This window comes from Cuculus canorus, chromosome 4 (genome assembly GCF_017976375.1).
Source record: "Cuculus canorus isolate bCucCan1 chromosome 4, bCucCan1.pri, whole genome shotgun sequence".
Classification (NCBI taxonomy): Eukaryota; Metazoa; Chordata; class Aves; order Cuculiformes; family Cuculidae; genus Cuculus; species Cuculus canorus.
In genome coordinates, this window is record NC_071404.1 from 40822536 (window position 1) to 40838111 (window position 15576).

The 15576-nt window shown below is 42.0% G+C and overlaps 2 protein-coding genes across 5 annotated transcripts in view; one reads left to right on the plus strand and one right to left on the minus strand.

Moving 5' to 3' along the window:
* The first annotated feature begins 220 nt into the window (after positions 1-220).
* On the plus strand, positions 221-9010 carry LOC104066624 (histone PARylation factor 1). The gene is made up of 8 exons (XM_054066405.1): positions 221-362; positions 1706-1865; positions 3455-3641; positions 4134-4232; positions 5250-5400; positions 6117-6204; positions 6838-7010; positions 8808-9010. The coding sequence occupies exons 1-8, from the start codon at positions 303-305 to the stop codon at positions 8937-8939; spliced, it is 1050 nt and encodes a 349-aa protein (XP_053922380.1). The 5' UTR covers positions 221-302; the 3' UTR covers positions 8940-9010.
* Positions 9011-9839: 829 nt separating this feature from the next.
* The window catches only part of CLCN3 (chloride voltage-gated channel 3), a 70195-nt gene continuing 64458 nt past the window's right edge, over positions 9840-15576 (minus strand). For 2 of the 4 annotated variants that reach the window (XM_054065187.1, XM_054065188.1), the window contains one exon: positions 9840-14498. In XM_054065187.1, the coding sequence (XP_053921162.1) occupies positions 14340-14498 (159 nt within the window). In that variant the 3' untranslated portion in view covers positions 9840-14339. The remainder of the gene's footprint in view (positions 14499-15576) is intronic. The other 2 variants (XM_054065189.1, XM_054065190.1) reach the window with 1 other exon arrangement.

Here is a 15576-nt window from a genome sequence, read left to right on the forward strand (position 1 = left end):
CGTGGCCTCTTGGAGGCGTGGCCATAGGTTTGGTCGTGGCCGATTGGCGAGGGGGCGTGGTGAGGCGGTGCAACTGACCGAGCCCTCATAACTGCGCGGTGGGCGTGACCTAGCGGGGGCGTGGCCTCGCGGCGGCCGTTAGGCGGGTTTGCGAGGCGGCATGGCCTCGCGGTGCAGCTGAGCCCGTCCCTATGACCGGGCTGTGGGCGTGGCCGGGAGGGGGCGTGGCCGCCCGGCGCGGCTGAGCGAGTCCCTGTGACTGGGCGGTGGGCGTGGCAGTTTCGTCGCGCGCAGGCGGGCGCATGGCGGGTGGTGGGAAGCGTAGGCCGCGCGCGGCGGCGGGCCCGGGCGCGGAGCAGCAGGTGCGTGGCGGGGGGATCCGGCGGCCCTGAGACGGGTCTGCGTTCGGGTCTGCCCCGCGGCTTTGAGCGAAGCGCCCGGGGGGCCTCTTCTCCCTCCCCAGGCGCCTCCCTGCGGGGCCCGGAGAGCAGAAACCTCGCTTTTCTTATCCCTTAAAAAGAGAGATAAGTATTCCCGCCAGTTCCTGGAGCCTCACGTGGGAATGAGGTAGCTGGGGCTCCTGCCTTAACTCTAATGGGTCGTGTCCCGCGTTTCGGTTCGTGCGGCGCCGTTTAGTTTAAAACAACTTAAACTTTTAATCTGCTTTCGAATTGCTGTGCTGCGAACTCCAGGAGTTCGGTTCGGGTGTTGGGCAGCGGCAGAGGCTCCGAGGGGTTTTGTTCTGTCATGTAACCAGGCGTGACAAAATAGCATCCCTGCTTCCGAGAGTGGTTGTTCTGTCCCTGCACTCAGCTCTGGTGAGGCCGCACCTCGAGTATTGTGTTCAGTTCTGGACCCATCGCTCCAAGAAGGATGTTGAGGCTCTGGAGCGTGTCCAGAGAAGAGCAGTGAAGCCGGTGAGGGGGCTGGAGAACAAGTCTTATGAGGAGCAGCTGAGGGAACTGGGGTTGTTTAGCCTGGAGAAGAGGAGGCTGAGGGGAGACTTTATTGCTCTCTACAACTACCTGAAAGGAGGTTGTGGAGAGGAGGGAGCTGGCCTTTTCTCCCAAGAGACAGGGGACAGGACAAGGGGGAATGGCCTCAAGCTGTGCCAGGGGAGGTTCCGACTGGATATCAGGAAAAAAAAATTCACAGAAAGGGTCATGGGGCACTGGCAGAAGCTGCCCAGGGAGGTGGTTGTGTCACCATCCCTGGAGATATTTAAAAGATGCATAGATGAGGTGTTCAGGGACGTGGTTTGGTGGCAGATGGGAATGGTGGGACTCGATCTAAGAGGTATTTTCCAACCTGGTGATTCTGTGATATGACTTTCTTGGATGCGAACTGCTGTGTAATTGGAAATGGTCCCTTTCAAGTAGTGTAGGACGCAGGTTAGACTTTGAGATTGCTTAGCCCTTTGCTTGATTAACTCATAGAAGTGCTTTTGTTGGTTATATTGACTAATAAATATCAAAGTAGTGCTTTGCAATTTTGTACGTGCTTTGCATACATCTTGGATAATGTGCTTTTAAGGGATTTTGTCCATAATAGATATTCTAACAGGTATATGTGTTGGTTTAAGTAACGAGCATGACTTAACAGAGGAACAATAAGATCATTAACGCAGAAGCTTTGTAAAAACCTCCAGTACAACTAACAGGAAGCAACTGAATGATGTCTGTTTTTATTTTTTTTTTATCTGCAGTGTGAAAAAAATGGAGATGTCAAGAAGAGAAGGTCAGATCAGGCAGACATCCCAGATAATCTTCTTCAAGAAGCAGAAGCGTGCTATCGGCTTAGACTGCCTGAAGACTTCTATCAGTTTTGGAAGTTTTGTGAGGAACTAGATCCTGAGAAACCAAGTGGTGGGTTTTTAAACATTTTTTGCTTTTTCTAACTTCCACTCAAAACCAGCCTGAAGGCAGGCAGACTGGAGGTGGTCAGATACATTCAGATACTGCTTCAGTCTTTGGTTAAAATGCAGGATATTTATATGAGTATAACTGAGAATACTGGGGATGATAGTAAAAAATATGCTGGTACACTTCAGTCTTTTTGAAAAACAGTTAAAGTCATGTAATACGAAGGGGATTAAATGGTGTCTAAATCTGCCTTTCTTGCAAGTACCTTTGAAATGTTTAGCGTGAAACTGAAGTTTTCTCATATCAGTCCAGATTGCAATTTCCCAAAACTGATTGTATAGCAGAACGTAGCATCCCCGAGTGCTCCAGAAATGCCAGTTTCTTTTAGAATCATGGAATACTTTAGGTTGGAAGGGGCCTTTTAAAGATCATTTAGTCCAACCCCTCTGATGGGAGGTTGAAGATGAAGACATCTTCAAGTACATCAGGTTACTCAGAGTCCCATCCAACCAGACCTTGAATGTTTTTAGGGATGGGGCTTCTACCACCTTTCTATGCAGTCTGTCTCAGTGCTTTACCCACCCGCATTGTAAAAAAATTCTTCTTTGTATCTACTCTGAATCTACCCTCTTTAGTTTAAAGCCATTACCTCTTGTCCTGTAGCAAGAGGCCCGGCTAAAGAGTTTGCCCCCATCATTCTTGCAGACCCCCTTTAAGTATTGAAAGGCTGCAGTAAGGTCTTTACGGAGCCTTCTCTTCTCCAGGCTGAACAACCCCAACTCCCTCAGCCTTTCTTCACAGGAGAGGTGTTCCATCCCTCTGGTCATTATTGTGGTACTCCTCTGGACCTGCCCCAACAGGTCCATGTCTTTCCTGTGCTGGGAGCTCCACAGTTGGACACAGTGCTCCAGGTAGGCTCTCCCTAGAACAGAGCTGAAGGGCAGAATTGCCTCCCTCAGCCTGCTGGCCTTACTTCTTTTGATGCAGCCCGGGATATGTTTGGCTACCTTGGCTGTGAGCGCACCACATTGCTGGTTCATATCCAGCTTTTAGTCCTCTAGTACCCTCCGAGTCCTCAGTCCTTTCATCCCCCAGCCTGTATTGATACCAGAGGTTGCCTTGACCCAAGTGTAGGACCTTACACTTGTCCTTGTTGAACCTCATGACATTCATATGGGCCCACTTCACAATCTTGTCCACGTCCCTCTGAATTGCATCTCATCCCCCAACCACACCACTCAGCTTGATGTCATCTGCAAACTTGGTGAAGGTGCACTTCATCCTGCTCTCTGTGTGGTTGATGAAGATATTAAATAGCACTAGTCCCAGTACAGACCCCTTTGGGAGACCACTTGTCACCAGTCTCCATCAGGACAATGAGCTGTTGACCACTGCTTCTTACAAGAATTGTAATAACACAACTCTTGAGTAAAAGCTGCGTGAATAAAAGAATATCTCAGATTTCCTTGTGTGGTAAACAGTGTTTGACTGTTTGGACTTAAAGAAGCATTTGACATCTGAATAACATGAGAACTTCTTGTTTTAAATACTTGCTGAACAGAAAGTAAAGCAGTTCATGTTTTGCTTTCCAGATGCACTTGTGTCAAGTGTTGGACTTAGGCTGGTTGGACCATATGATATTCTTGCTGGAAAACACAAAAAAGCAAAATCAACAGATCTGGACTTCAGTCTGCATTGGAGATTCTTCTATGATCCCCCAGAATTCCAGACAATACTTGTTGGGGATAGCAAAATGCAGTATCACATGGGATACTTCAGGTATTTCATTTCATACACGCTCTTGAAGGACTATAATTACGTGTAGCTTTTTCTCCTCTCTTTTCCACGAGGCAGGATTTGAGAACTCTGCACTATAGCCAAACAAGAATCTTTCTCTTCTGTAACAGGATATCAACACATGGGTTGGTACCTTTTGTTAAAAAAAGAACAAAGGTATTGTGATTGAAGACTAGATTTAAGTATTTATTAAACTACCTCCCCCACCTTTGATATTGATCTTTAAGTTTTGCTGTGATACTTAGAAGAGAAAGTAGAGCCTTATGAAATAAAGGGGATGTGTTTCTCTCTGCGTGTATTGATACAAAGTCCTTTCAAAGCCAGGCTGTAAGATTTTAGAGCTTGAGATCTAAGAGTGTTTCTTATTAGGTTTTTGGAGGAGATGGCAGCACGGTGAGGAGGCAACTTTATTTTTCTTTGAAATAGGAGAGATGGACACAGCCTGAATATTTGTGTGTACTTTTTCATGAACAGGGACGTGCCAGATGAGCTTCCAGTGTGGGTTGGCGCAAATGAAGCAAAGAAGGGCTGTGTGATTTCACAAGTTGGTGATAATGTCTTTGCCGCAGTCAAGTAAGGTTCATATGTAATTTTGTACCCTATTAATTGGGAGGTGTGATGTGGAATAATGCAGCTCATTTACTATGTATCTATCTTGAGAAATGCTCCCCTTTTTTTATGATAGTAAGTTTTAAGGTACTCTCAAAAGGCTTAATAGGCTTCTTGACAGTGTTTTCCTTTTACGAGTAAAACAGAGAAGTGTCAGTTATCTAATTCTTTAAGTATATTGGAAGGGATAGGCTCTAAAGGGAAGAAAATGCCCCCTGGGTGTAATAAAGTACTTCCTAAGTAAAGAATAAGTAAAGAAATGGCATCTCAAAAAGTGGTGAAGGAAATCTGAGTGTCATACTAAATGAGTGGCATCCAGCTCTTGTTCTTGCCTACATAAATATGGATTTTTTTTTTATATAAGAAATGCTTGTAGTTATTTCTGACCTGGAGCAGGAGAACATTTATATGGATATGTAATTCGGTATAATTCATGGAGCTTTACATGGTTCTGCGTCATGAATGTAAATAACAGATTTCGTGACCTGTCAGTTAAAAGCGCTCGAAGGACAGACATGTGTCAGTAAGTGAAAGCATGCTGAAGAATAGCTTTGTCAAAAGAACCCTTGTGAAGTGCAGAGTTAAATGAGGACATTTTTTTGAAAGCACCATAATGAAGCTCATAAATATGTATTTATGTGCATGACTTGGATGACAAATGGTGCATAGGGCACCACAGCAACAAACGGAGTTCTTAAGATAGAAAGATGAACAGATACTGGGTCCAGGAGAATCATCAGCACCTGCAGATTGGATAAACAACATTGTAATGCAAATACAGATGGGAACTGCCAAAGTACTGCCTGTGCCAAACTTTTTTCTTCCTTGTTGTTAAGAGGCTTGCAGTCCTCAGCCTGTGTGTATAAATAAACCCATGACTGCTAATCTTCATTATAAGATTTGAAGGTTTAGTGATTAGAAGGCTATTCACTTCTTTCTTTTCTGTTAAGCTCTTATAAGAAATGTTTCTTCTGTTTGCAGATTATTTTTGTTGAAAAAAATTAAAGAAGTGACTGATAAAAAGAAAAATGCTATTTTGAAAGACATAGATGAAAAACTAACAAGAACAGCAAAAGAACTGGGTTATTCTCTGGAACAAAAAACCATGAAGATGAAACAGAGAGATAAGAAAGTATGACTTTCCTGATCCACTGGAGAGAACTAAGTTCTGTTAAGCTTTTTTTCATTTACTTGTCTTTTTTTAAAAAAATGTTTTTGTTTTTTACCCGTTAGTTAGTAAAGATACTTCATTTAGGTATTTCCAGAGCTAATTGTCTCTCTCTATAGAATATTAGGAGGGGGAAGATTATTATAAGTGCATTCCAAGTAACAGGATTAAATCAAAACACTTTATTCTTGTACACCATAGCTTGGAATTTAATTAAAGGAAAAGAAACCAACAAAAGAAAATGTCTAAAACTTAAAACAAATGGAGAGCATGGAGAAAACTGCTTCAAAGTGAAGATTCGTGTTAACAGTTGGGTTTGACCTTATGGAAACAAAAACATTAAGGAAGATCTAGATTAGAAAATGAGGGTTTTTTGCAAACCTATCAGAAATAATTATGGTGGGAGGTGACTGAACAGATGTAGTGGAGAGCTGCAGAAGTCACTACAATGATTCCTAGCTTTCAGAACCTGTCTGAACTGGACTTTACAGTTATTTTAAACTTCAGTACTTAAAAGTAACTGCTATATACTTTGAAAATTCAGTTGGTGTCTTGGAGCCTGGATGTTCTATTTGGTTTGATCACCAGTAGTCAGATGCTAATGTTTAGTGAGAGGAGTGGGTTTCCGTCGCTGTATTGGTTTAACAGTGTTACGTTCAATTTCCTGCCTCTTTATTTAGGTGGTGACCAAAGCATTTCATGGAGCAGGCCTAGTTGTTCCTGTAGACAAAAATGATGTTGGATACAGAGAACTTCCTGAAACAAATGGTAAATATCTTGTTTACTGTATTGTTCTGCTTTGTTTAAATAAACAACCTTCATTCACGCTGCTACTTGTTGCAAAAACTAAACTCTGTTCATATGTCCTACTTGAGGAATATGAGCAGTGGAAATAAAAGGCAGAACCCTTAACCATCACACTTGACCCCAAATATTTTCTTTAAATGAACCAGTTGAGAATCAGTGAAACATGCTAAATCTGAAGTCACTATTTCTGAAGCAGTAGTTTAGACAATCCTCTCTTTTGTATTAGCACAGCCATGCAGGAAGTAGATCCAAAGAACTGGTCTACAATCGAGAATTTGTGGGTTTATTTCTTATTCGGTGTCTTCTCCCAGTGTTGGTCTAACCAGAATCAGTTCTTGGATGCAAGTTCACCACAGAAATGCTTGTCTCTGTGTGGGGAGCTGAGAGGGATGGACATGGGGCAAGAATGAGCGGGAAGGAAAAGTGGGGGGAAAGCTTTTTCACCAGCAGCTCATGGTGTGCCTACGTAGTCGTGATACAAGTGTGACACACAGGTATGCTTTTGCCACAACTGCTTCTGTGCAGTATTAAATTTCTTAATTTAAACTTCTAAATATGGGGGTTTTTTTGTTTGTTTGGGCTTTTTTTTTGCAGCTAATCTTAAAAAAATTTGTAAGGCCATTGTTGATGCTCCTACTGATGAAGAGAGACTGAAGGCCTTTGCACCTATTCAAGAAATGCTGACCTTTGTTCAGTTTGCTAATGATGAATGTGACTATGGAATGGGGTATGAACTGGGTATGGACCTGTTTTGCTATGGATCACATGTGAGTACTACAGCAATATTTCACAAAACTGTTATTTTATGCATGGTCCGGGACTTGTTCTGTGTTGCAGATTTTTAATTCCAACTCTATTGCATAATTATCCCTAGGAATCATGAAAGTTGGCAAGAATAGTCTTAACTCATGAAGACTCTAAAAAGTCACACTTATGACACCGTTCTGTATTTAATTTAAAATTGCTTGTATGAAAGCACAACCAGAAGCATTTTAACTGTTGTGATTTGATGTGCATAATACAAGTTGTCATCATTGGACTCTTAAAAATGTGGGATGTCTGATACAAATACACTGAATAGCTGTAGCCCCTGTCCTCAGCCTCTTGCAGGGGTGCAAGCACTCGTATTCAACAGGATCAAGGAACAGACTGATGTTTGTGGTAAACCCTAGTGGAAAAAAAAAAAAAAAAAAAGAACCTAAGTCACTTGCTTACCTACACTGCCTTTATGGCTGCATAAAAGACCTCCCACCAGCTACCTGCAGCTCTAAGTTTCTAATCACTTTGTCTTTCTTTGTGAACAAAGAATATCATCAATAAGCTGATCTACTAGCACTTAATCACTTGTAAAGATTGTACTTAACACTTTTGTCCTGCGTTAACCACTGCCCTGCTGATGAAGAGAGTCATGTCTGTACATCTATAGCTAGGAAACAAAGTACAAAGAAGCATCAATGTATGTGTAATATGAATGGGTGGTTATAGAAAGTCATGAAAAATAGCTTCCTTTAGTAAAAACAGTATTGGTTAAGGGGTTTTCCAAAGCATCATAGAGACAGATGAAAATCTTGCAATACCAAATGGAAGCCCAGAAAAACTGTTCTAAACACTAGTCAAAATATTTAGCCACTGAAATAAGTGAAAACTCACCGCTCTCCATACACAGTTAAATTACTAATGTGTTTCTTGCATTTCCTACCCTGCTCTCCCAAGTTCGCTACAGTATGTTCCCAGATGCTGTATTTCCTCTTATATCCTGCTTATCTAGGACCCTTCTTTCAGTGGCTGTGCTGCTTCAGCTGCTCAGTTCCTTCCTACATCTGGAAGGGCTGTGAAGGAAACAGGTACTTGCAGTTTGCTGAGTAGGTGGAGGCAAACCCCTCACTCATTCATGCTTTGTGCTTCCTTAGCACATGAGACTACTCATTGCATGAGTTTGTCAGTGGTTAATTATGTCTTTACCCTATTGGGCCATGACCTGATACCTATTTCCTGCAGCAATTTGAAACAGCTATGATTTTTTTTGCAGCTGAAAAATAGAAGCCTTACTTTGTTTTCTAGTTATTTAAACAGAAAGGAAAAACAATGGCTCCACATAATAATGCTACAGTTTGGCGGTTTTGCCTGTCTGTAGATACTCAGCGCTGCTTTCTGGTTCTGACTGGAGCCTGGCTGACCCCTTGCTCCCAGAGCCACAAGCAGCACTGACGCTTCACCTGTAGCCAAAGACACAGACGGTAAAAAACCTCCTCCCCTTCACAGGAGAGGTGTAATGTGTACAGTAACAGTAATGAAAGCTAAATACGCTCTGACTTTTATACATCTGAAGTGGTTACTCTGAATAACAGCGTGCTGCCCTTGCTGTGGGATGTGACAAGACGTGGGATTCCACCGCAGGCTGGGTGACTCCATGTCTTAACCATAGTTGACATCCCTCACTGCTAGAAACAGATTTCAGTCTCTTGCTGCTCAGGTGCGCTGGCCTGGCTGTGTTGGGGCTCCAGGGCAGCTGGGAAGAGTCACAGCGGGGCTGAGGCTGCTCTCGTTTCCCCTCTCTCCTGCAGTACTTCCACAAGATGGTGGGGCAGCTGCTGCCTTTGGCGTACACGCTTCTGAAGAGGAACCTCTTCGCCGACATCATCCGTGCGCACCTCGCCAGCCGCCACGAGGACCCTGTGGACCAGCTTGCGCCCTGACCCACCCCACCCCTCCTCATGTTGCGCCCCGTGCGATCAGTAAAAGCTTCTCCAAGGCACTCTGCGTGCTGCTATGCGTGACAACTGCGGGCTTTTGGAGGGGGGAGCGGGCTGAGGACCCCCCTCATCAATAGGGGGTGCCCTGAAGAGCACCAGTAGACATGGGTAGAGTCCTCTCCTACGTTCCTCGGGGAAGCTGTGTGCGCTGGGGCACAGATTGGTTCATGGAGTCACAACTCACACCTCCCGAACTCACTTTCCTCACTCTTGGTGGTTTTTGCAGGCATCCTGTATTTCCTCAGTTCTGTCCTATCACATAGAATCATAGAATGGTTTGGATTGAAAGGGACCTTAAAGATCATGTAGTTCCAATCCCCCTGCCATGGGCAGGGACATCCCACTAGATCAGGCTGCCCAAGGCCCCATCCAACCTGGCCTTGAACATCTCCAGGGATGGGGCAGCCACAGCTTCCCTGGACAACCTGTGCCAGTGCCTCACCACTCTCGTGGTGAAGAAATGCTTTCTTATGTCTAGTCTAAATCAACCCCTCTTCAGCTTATAGCCATTGTCCCTAGTCCTATCATTCCATGCTCTTATACAAAGTCCCTCTCCAGCTTTCTTGTAGCCCATTCAGGTACTGGAAGGTTACTATAAGGTCTCCTCCAAGGCGCCTCTTGTCCAGGCCGAACAAGCCCAACTCTCTCAGCCTGTCCTTGTAGGGAAGGTGCTCCAGCCCTCCGATCATCTTTGTAGCCTTCCTCTGGACCCGTTCCAACAGCTCCATATCCTTCCTGTGTTGAGGATTCCACAACTGGACACAATACTCCAGGTAAGGTCTCACAAGAGAGGAACAGAGGGGCAGAATCACCTCGACCTGCTGGCCACACTTCTTGATGCAGCCCAGGATACCGTTGGCTTTCTGGGCTGCGAGCACACATTGCCAGCTTGCGTTAAGATTCTCATCAGTGAGCAACCACAAGTCCTGTGCAGGGCTGCTCTCCATCACATCATTCCCCATGCTGTACTGAAACCATGGATTGCCCTGACCCAAGTGTAGGACCTTGCACTTGGCCTTGTTGAACTTCATGAGGTTCACACAGGCCCACTTCTCCTGCACATCCCGGTCCCTCTGGATGACATCCCATTCTTCTGGTGTGGCAACTGCTCCACTCAGCTTAGTGTTGTCATCAAGGTACATACAGGTGAAAAATTCAGTTAGAGCAGCTTTCCCCTCTGCATTACAATGAAGCACTAAGTCTGGTCTGTCTCTTGGATCCAGCTGAATTAACTAACATGAAATAAATACAATTAAAATGCAGCTATCAGACACTAGAAGATAAATGGGTGATCCTGCTGCACTTGCTCCCCTAGGAATTGGATGCAGTTGCCTGTTTTTGCTGATCTGGACTTTTAAAAATGGAACCAAAGTTATGTACAAGATGTGAATTCATCAGTCCACTGCTCGGTTGTGATGTTATTAGTTTCATTCTCAAGCAACTGCTTGAAGTACCAGTCCAGAAACCAATGCTCTTACTCAGCATCTGCCATTGTACGGGGATGTGATCTCTATTAGAGCAGTTCACGTCATTTGGAGGGATGATTATAGGCTGCTAACAACATGCTGAAATCTCAAAGCTGTCCCTACAGTTTAGCAAACAATTCCACTTCCAATGGTCCCTTCCAGCATGAATAAATCACTCGCAATGTAAGTCAGTGCTTCAAAAAGGTATTTGCGGCTTTCAGAATCACACGCCTCTTATGTTATGCCCCTTTCAAAGAGCATATCAATCTTCCATTTATTCTAACAAGGACAAGCATCGAGGGACTTTACCATGGGACCAGAATTTTAGGTTTGGTGCATAAAAAAGCCTGTCTGTGTCTGTAGAGGTATGTACTTCCTTGAAAATTCAGTCTCACTCTCCCTTTCTTTTTAGGTTCCAAACAGAAAAGACCTTAATAATGCCCTGTAGAAGCATACAAGTAAAAAAAAGTATTCACCTTTTGCATTGTTATTTAAATCTGCAAAAATTAGGACCTTTGTATGGATTTTCCTTACTAACCTCTTATTAACCTCTAATTGAGAAGGAAAACTCTTACACCAATGGAAAAAATAATTAATACACATTGTCTATTGATATCTATTTTACCTTGCTCTCTAACTAGAGTCACTAAAAATCTACTGTGTAGAAACTATGTAATTGTGGCTTTTAGACAGTTAAAAGCCTCATCCACTTTTTTAAATCAGGAAGCTAAAATTCTACAGCTATATAAATCATTTTAAAACATTTAATACCTAATGCTGCTCTGGGTTTTTTGCGTTGATTTGGCTACTGGTTTGCAGCCAAATGCTATGCAATACAAAGACTGCGTCTTCTCCTAAAACTCACTCTTTTTCTACCTGCTTACTAGTTTTGTATGTAGAAGTGCTAGCTGTTAATTTTCTCTCAAGGAAATTAAATACAAAAATTGACACAAATATCATTTGTAAAAAACATGACAGAACAATAAATGGTCATACAGAAGTTTTTAATGCTCAATTAAATCATCACAGTAATCAGAATTCTTACTGTAATGATACGCAGCTCTACCACACTATCATAAATAAAAACATTAAGATCAATATTAAATACAGCTCTAGGCAACATCACAGATTAACAAAGAATGCATTCTTCATGAACCAGTAACCAAATCGGGTTAAAAAATAAAATAAAAAATAAAAGCTGACACTTTCCCCTTCCACCCACCACGTTGTTTTTTAAACTGTATCTTGAGTAAGGCGCTGGAAGTTTTACATTAGGAAATTTTTGTTGCACAGCACAGGCACGCACACTTCATTATCAGAACCTCTACTGTATGTTTACCAGAAGACATTTTAAATGTCAACAGGGAAAGCTTACCAGGTAAGAAAATGGATGCGGAATTTATATGCAGCACTCGGGATCCATACTGAAATTATAAAACAGAGCAGAGGTGTGAAGTGTATTTTACTTACGACAGCATAGTCTGTAGAATTAGGTGTGAGTTAATAGTCCGCATAGCAGTGTTTTACGAGAACATCAGAGATGGCAAGAGGTTAGCGCATTTTTAGACAACAGAAATTGGCATCACAGAAAACTTCCAGAGCTGCCTTCTGTAAATGGGAAAAATCCTGCTTTTTGCAGTTTCTTCTGTAAAGCCTCTTCAGGCTTACACAGTGTAACAGAATAAACTTTGAACCACTGCCCAGGACCTCCTGTGGAAGAAAGCAGCCGGTTGCTGCAATGCTCCCATTTTTAACACAGCTTGATTCCGGTTCAGTTCTAAACCCACTTTTAACATAGGGGCTGATCCTTATGAGCCCACTGGTGCATTTTGGTTTCTATTGGTTCCAGTTGCTGCAAGAGATGAGATGATGGTGTGTGTATGGCGGTTTCATGCTCAGAGACACCAGTAAAAATTCAGCAGAGCACTTGAGCACAGTATTTTGGAGCTTGGGAGAAGTACCAGAATTTCATTTCAGCACGTTATCGTATTTAGTATGATTTTTATCTTGAGTGGGAATAAAGAAGTTTGAGGTAGCTGTGATGAATGCCTTAAAGATACCCAGGATGCTTTAGATTTTTATCATTTGTATTTTTGCAGTCTAGTGGGCGTAACTGTTAAAAGAAGGAAATTTTATGCAACCCCATGTTAATACAGTGTGACTTTTATCAGCCAGATTTCTTAATGCTTTTCTCCCCAACTTTAGGCTTGGAGCATATCGCCTTTTCTCCTCTGCATGTGTTCATGGTGGTGGTTTGATAAAATGAAGATGAAACAAACTAATCTAGTGACTGGAAAGAAAAAAGTAAAGTAGGTATGATCTGCCAGTTCACCTGCTAGCACGTATGTTGCTGCTGAATTTTAAAGTCCTGCCAAAGTTTCAAGTACTGGATTCGATTCTGCCCTGCTGCTCATCTTCTGTCACTACATATCATTTACACCTCTATATACTTGGGATTGAAAAAAAAAAAGAGAGGAAAAAAAAAGTCAAAGGCAATCTAATAATTATAATTGCTTTCATCCTACTATTTTTAAAACCCTGCATTTTCTTAAAAGTAAAATTTTAATGTTACTGTTCCAGTTATCTGCTAGTAAACAAAAAAGGAAATCTGAAGATAACGGCAGTGAAAGTTACACTTGAAAATTATCTTATATGCATGTGGGATCATAAAGAAACCATTTTGTTTAAACCCTTCATCTAGTTGTAAACATTTGCTAATCCTCCGTTACTTGCAGAGGATTACGAATTATTTTATAAAATCACATTAAAAAGGTAATTAGTTATGTGAGATATTAACTGATTCATATTTAATAGATTCTTTTAATCCATAGAAATATAAATAAAGAATGGTAAAACTTCAAGAAAAATAATATACATTTAGTGCAAGTTACGAGTTACATTTCTTCCTACCATGTCAGCAGTGGAACATCTTTTGTGGAGGAGAAAAAATAAAAATGACCGTTCTCAAATTTTACAGGGAGGGGAAAAGATCTCCAGTGTTGTAGCATGCAATTTTTACCAGATACACGTATACAGAATTGTTCCAGCTCTTAACTAGTAGAATAGCAGTATTTTTCCTTATACTGCACAACATCGGTATATATCATAGTGTTTTCAATAATACAAAAATTGCATAAGACCAGGTCACATTATTGATATTTTCTGCAGCAAAAACAGTATTTTTCTTTGAAACGCTAGTTTCATCTGGTTTAAATTCTTCTCATATCACAACAGCACAGGGGCTGAAAGAAGTCTTGCACGGTTCTTGCAAGGTATTACCTGTTCAATCTGGTTTTGTCGCAGTGGATCTGTACTGCCCCAAGCATTTGATGATGTACGAACTTACATGTTTAATGGCACAAGAAAAACCTCCCTTCTTGTGATCCAACCTCAGTAACTCACAGTACATCTCAATATGAGAAACAACTGCTTCAAAAGGGCACACCAATTTTAAAGAGGCTCAGGAGAGAGAGAAATAAAGCTCTTCTGGAATGTAGAAAGGTGACGTGTAATAGTTATACGTTTCATGAGTAACACAACAGTTCTCAATGGTAAAAAGGGCAAGACCTTTCAGTCTCCATAAGATGGCTCAATTCAGAACGATCCCTCCAGAAACAGGGACTAATAACACATCTCTTCAATGCTGAAGTACCAGGCTGGGGCTGGAGAATTGTGCCACCTCGCACAGCTCACCCACTGCACTATCATGGCAGACCTGACGTCTCGGGACGCATCCAGTGCAGGACAGCAGCTCTCCCTTCCCATGCTCCCATCAGCCTTCCTCCTTGCCACATACTCCCCCAGACCAACTCCTGATTTCCAGCAGCACTGTTACGCAAAAACCCAGCTCTCGTCTCTGATTTTAGTACTCCCCAGACTAAAGTGTTGTGCTATTCAACAAATGAACCTCCTCTTCAGTTTCCTCTCTCTCCTCAGCTATGGGATTCAGTTGAACATTATTGAGGCGGGGTCTTGGTTTGCCGTCTGGGCCATATGACGGAGGATATCTTTTTTTGTTATAATGCCAAGGAGGCGCCTGAAAAGGATAAATGGAAGATCAATATTAATCCGTGCAGGAAAATAATAAAGCAGAATTAATCTGTAGCCAAGTCCTTTTTGTTGACAGGAATAGAGCAAAAGTAAACAGCCTGATTATCTTATTTAAACAAAAACATTTTATTAATCAAAATACTGAGAAACCACCAGTTTGTTAAAAGACAGCAATGCTGAGACACCATTCAGATGGTCTCTGACAGCTGTAGTCCATCTTAATGAAATACAAGTAATACAAGTAAAGCCTATGACAATTTTTATTTAACTTTTTGTTTCTACAAAAATGAAATTTTGATTAGCGTATGCCAACAAAAAAGTAACAGAGAGGGACAAAGAAAAGAGGTATGAAAAAGAAGTGATATTGATCCCATTTCATAGGGGAAGCATGTTCCAACCTAGCCATCAGAAGTGACGTACTGCTTGATGGCCCAAAATCCTAGTAGCAATCAGACTTCCCTTCCCTCCATTTTTGAATCAAACGGATTCTTCCAGTCTGACGCACTGGCTCAGGCTGAATGTATTAATAGGAGCACACTGTATTGGCCATGAAACTTTTGTAAAATAAACAATAGTTAATTAGCTTTTGGAGTTCACAGCTTTAGAAAATAAACTGTGAATAATATAAGAAAGTTTTCATTTCCCAATTTAGATACTGTGCTCTTATGACAGCACCTTCACAGCTTTTAAAATTGTACTTCTATGAGATATCAAAAAAAGGTGAGACTGTCCAAAAGGATAATATCACAGGAGAAGCAAAGAGCAGAATGAATGAGCTGCTGCCCTTGTTATTCTGGTTAGTACATTTCGTTTAGTCTTATTGAAGGACGCATGAAATACTTGTGAAATATTAGCACAAAATGAGAACATAATTAGCATGTTTTGCACATAAGCAGCTAAACTTGGTGGGTAGGTTTAGCAGAGAAGTAACTAGCAGCCCATGTCCAAATTAAGACGAAATCTACCTTCCATCTAAGGTTAGTTCACAACATCAGGGTTAAAACAGTATCTAGATTCTGAAGGCAACAGCAGCGTGCCACTTAGTGGCTTAGGATATCACTGAA

Bases quoted from the DNA above. Each gene is read 5' to 3' on its own strand.
- LOC104066624 (XM_054066405.1), top strand. From the start codon at position 303: ATGGCGGGTGGTGGGAAGCGTAGGCCGCGCGCGGCGGCGGGCCCGGGC. The intron at 5,401-6,116 runs GTATGACTTTCC...CTCTTTATTTAG, and splicing joins TGAAACAGAGAGATAAGAAA to GTGGTGACCAAAGCATTTCA. The intron at 7,011-8,807 runs GTGAGTACTACA...TCTCTCCTGCAG, and splicing joins TGTTTTGCTATGGATCACAT to TACTTCCACAAGATGGTGGG.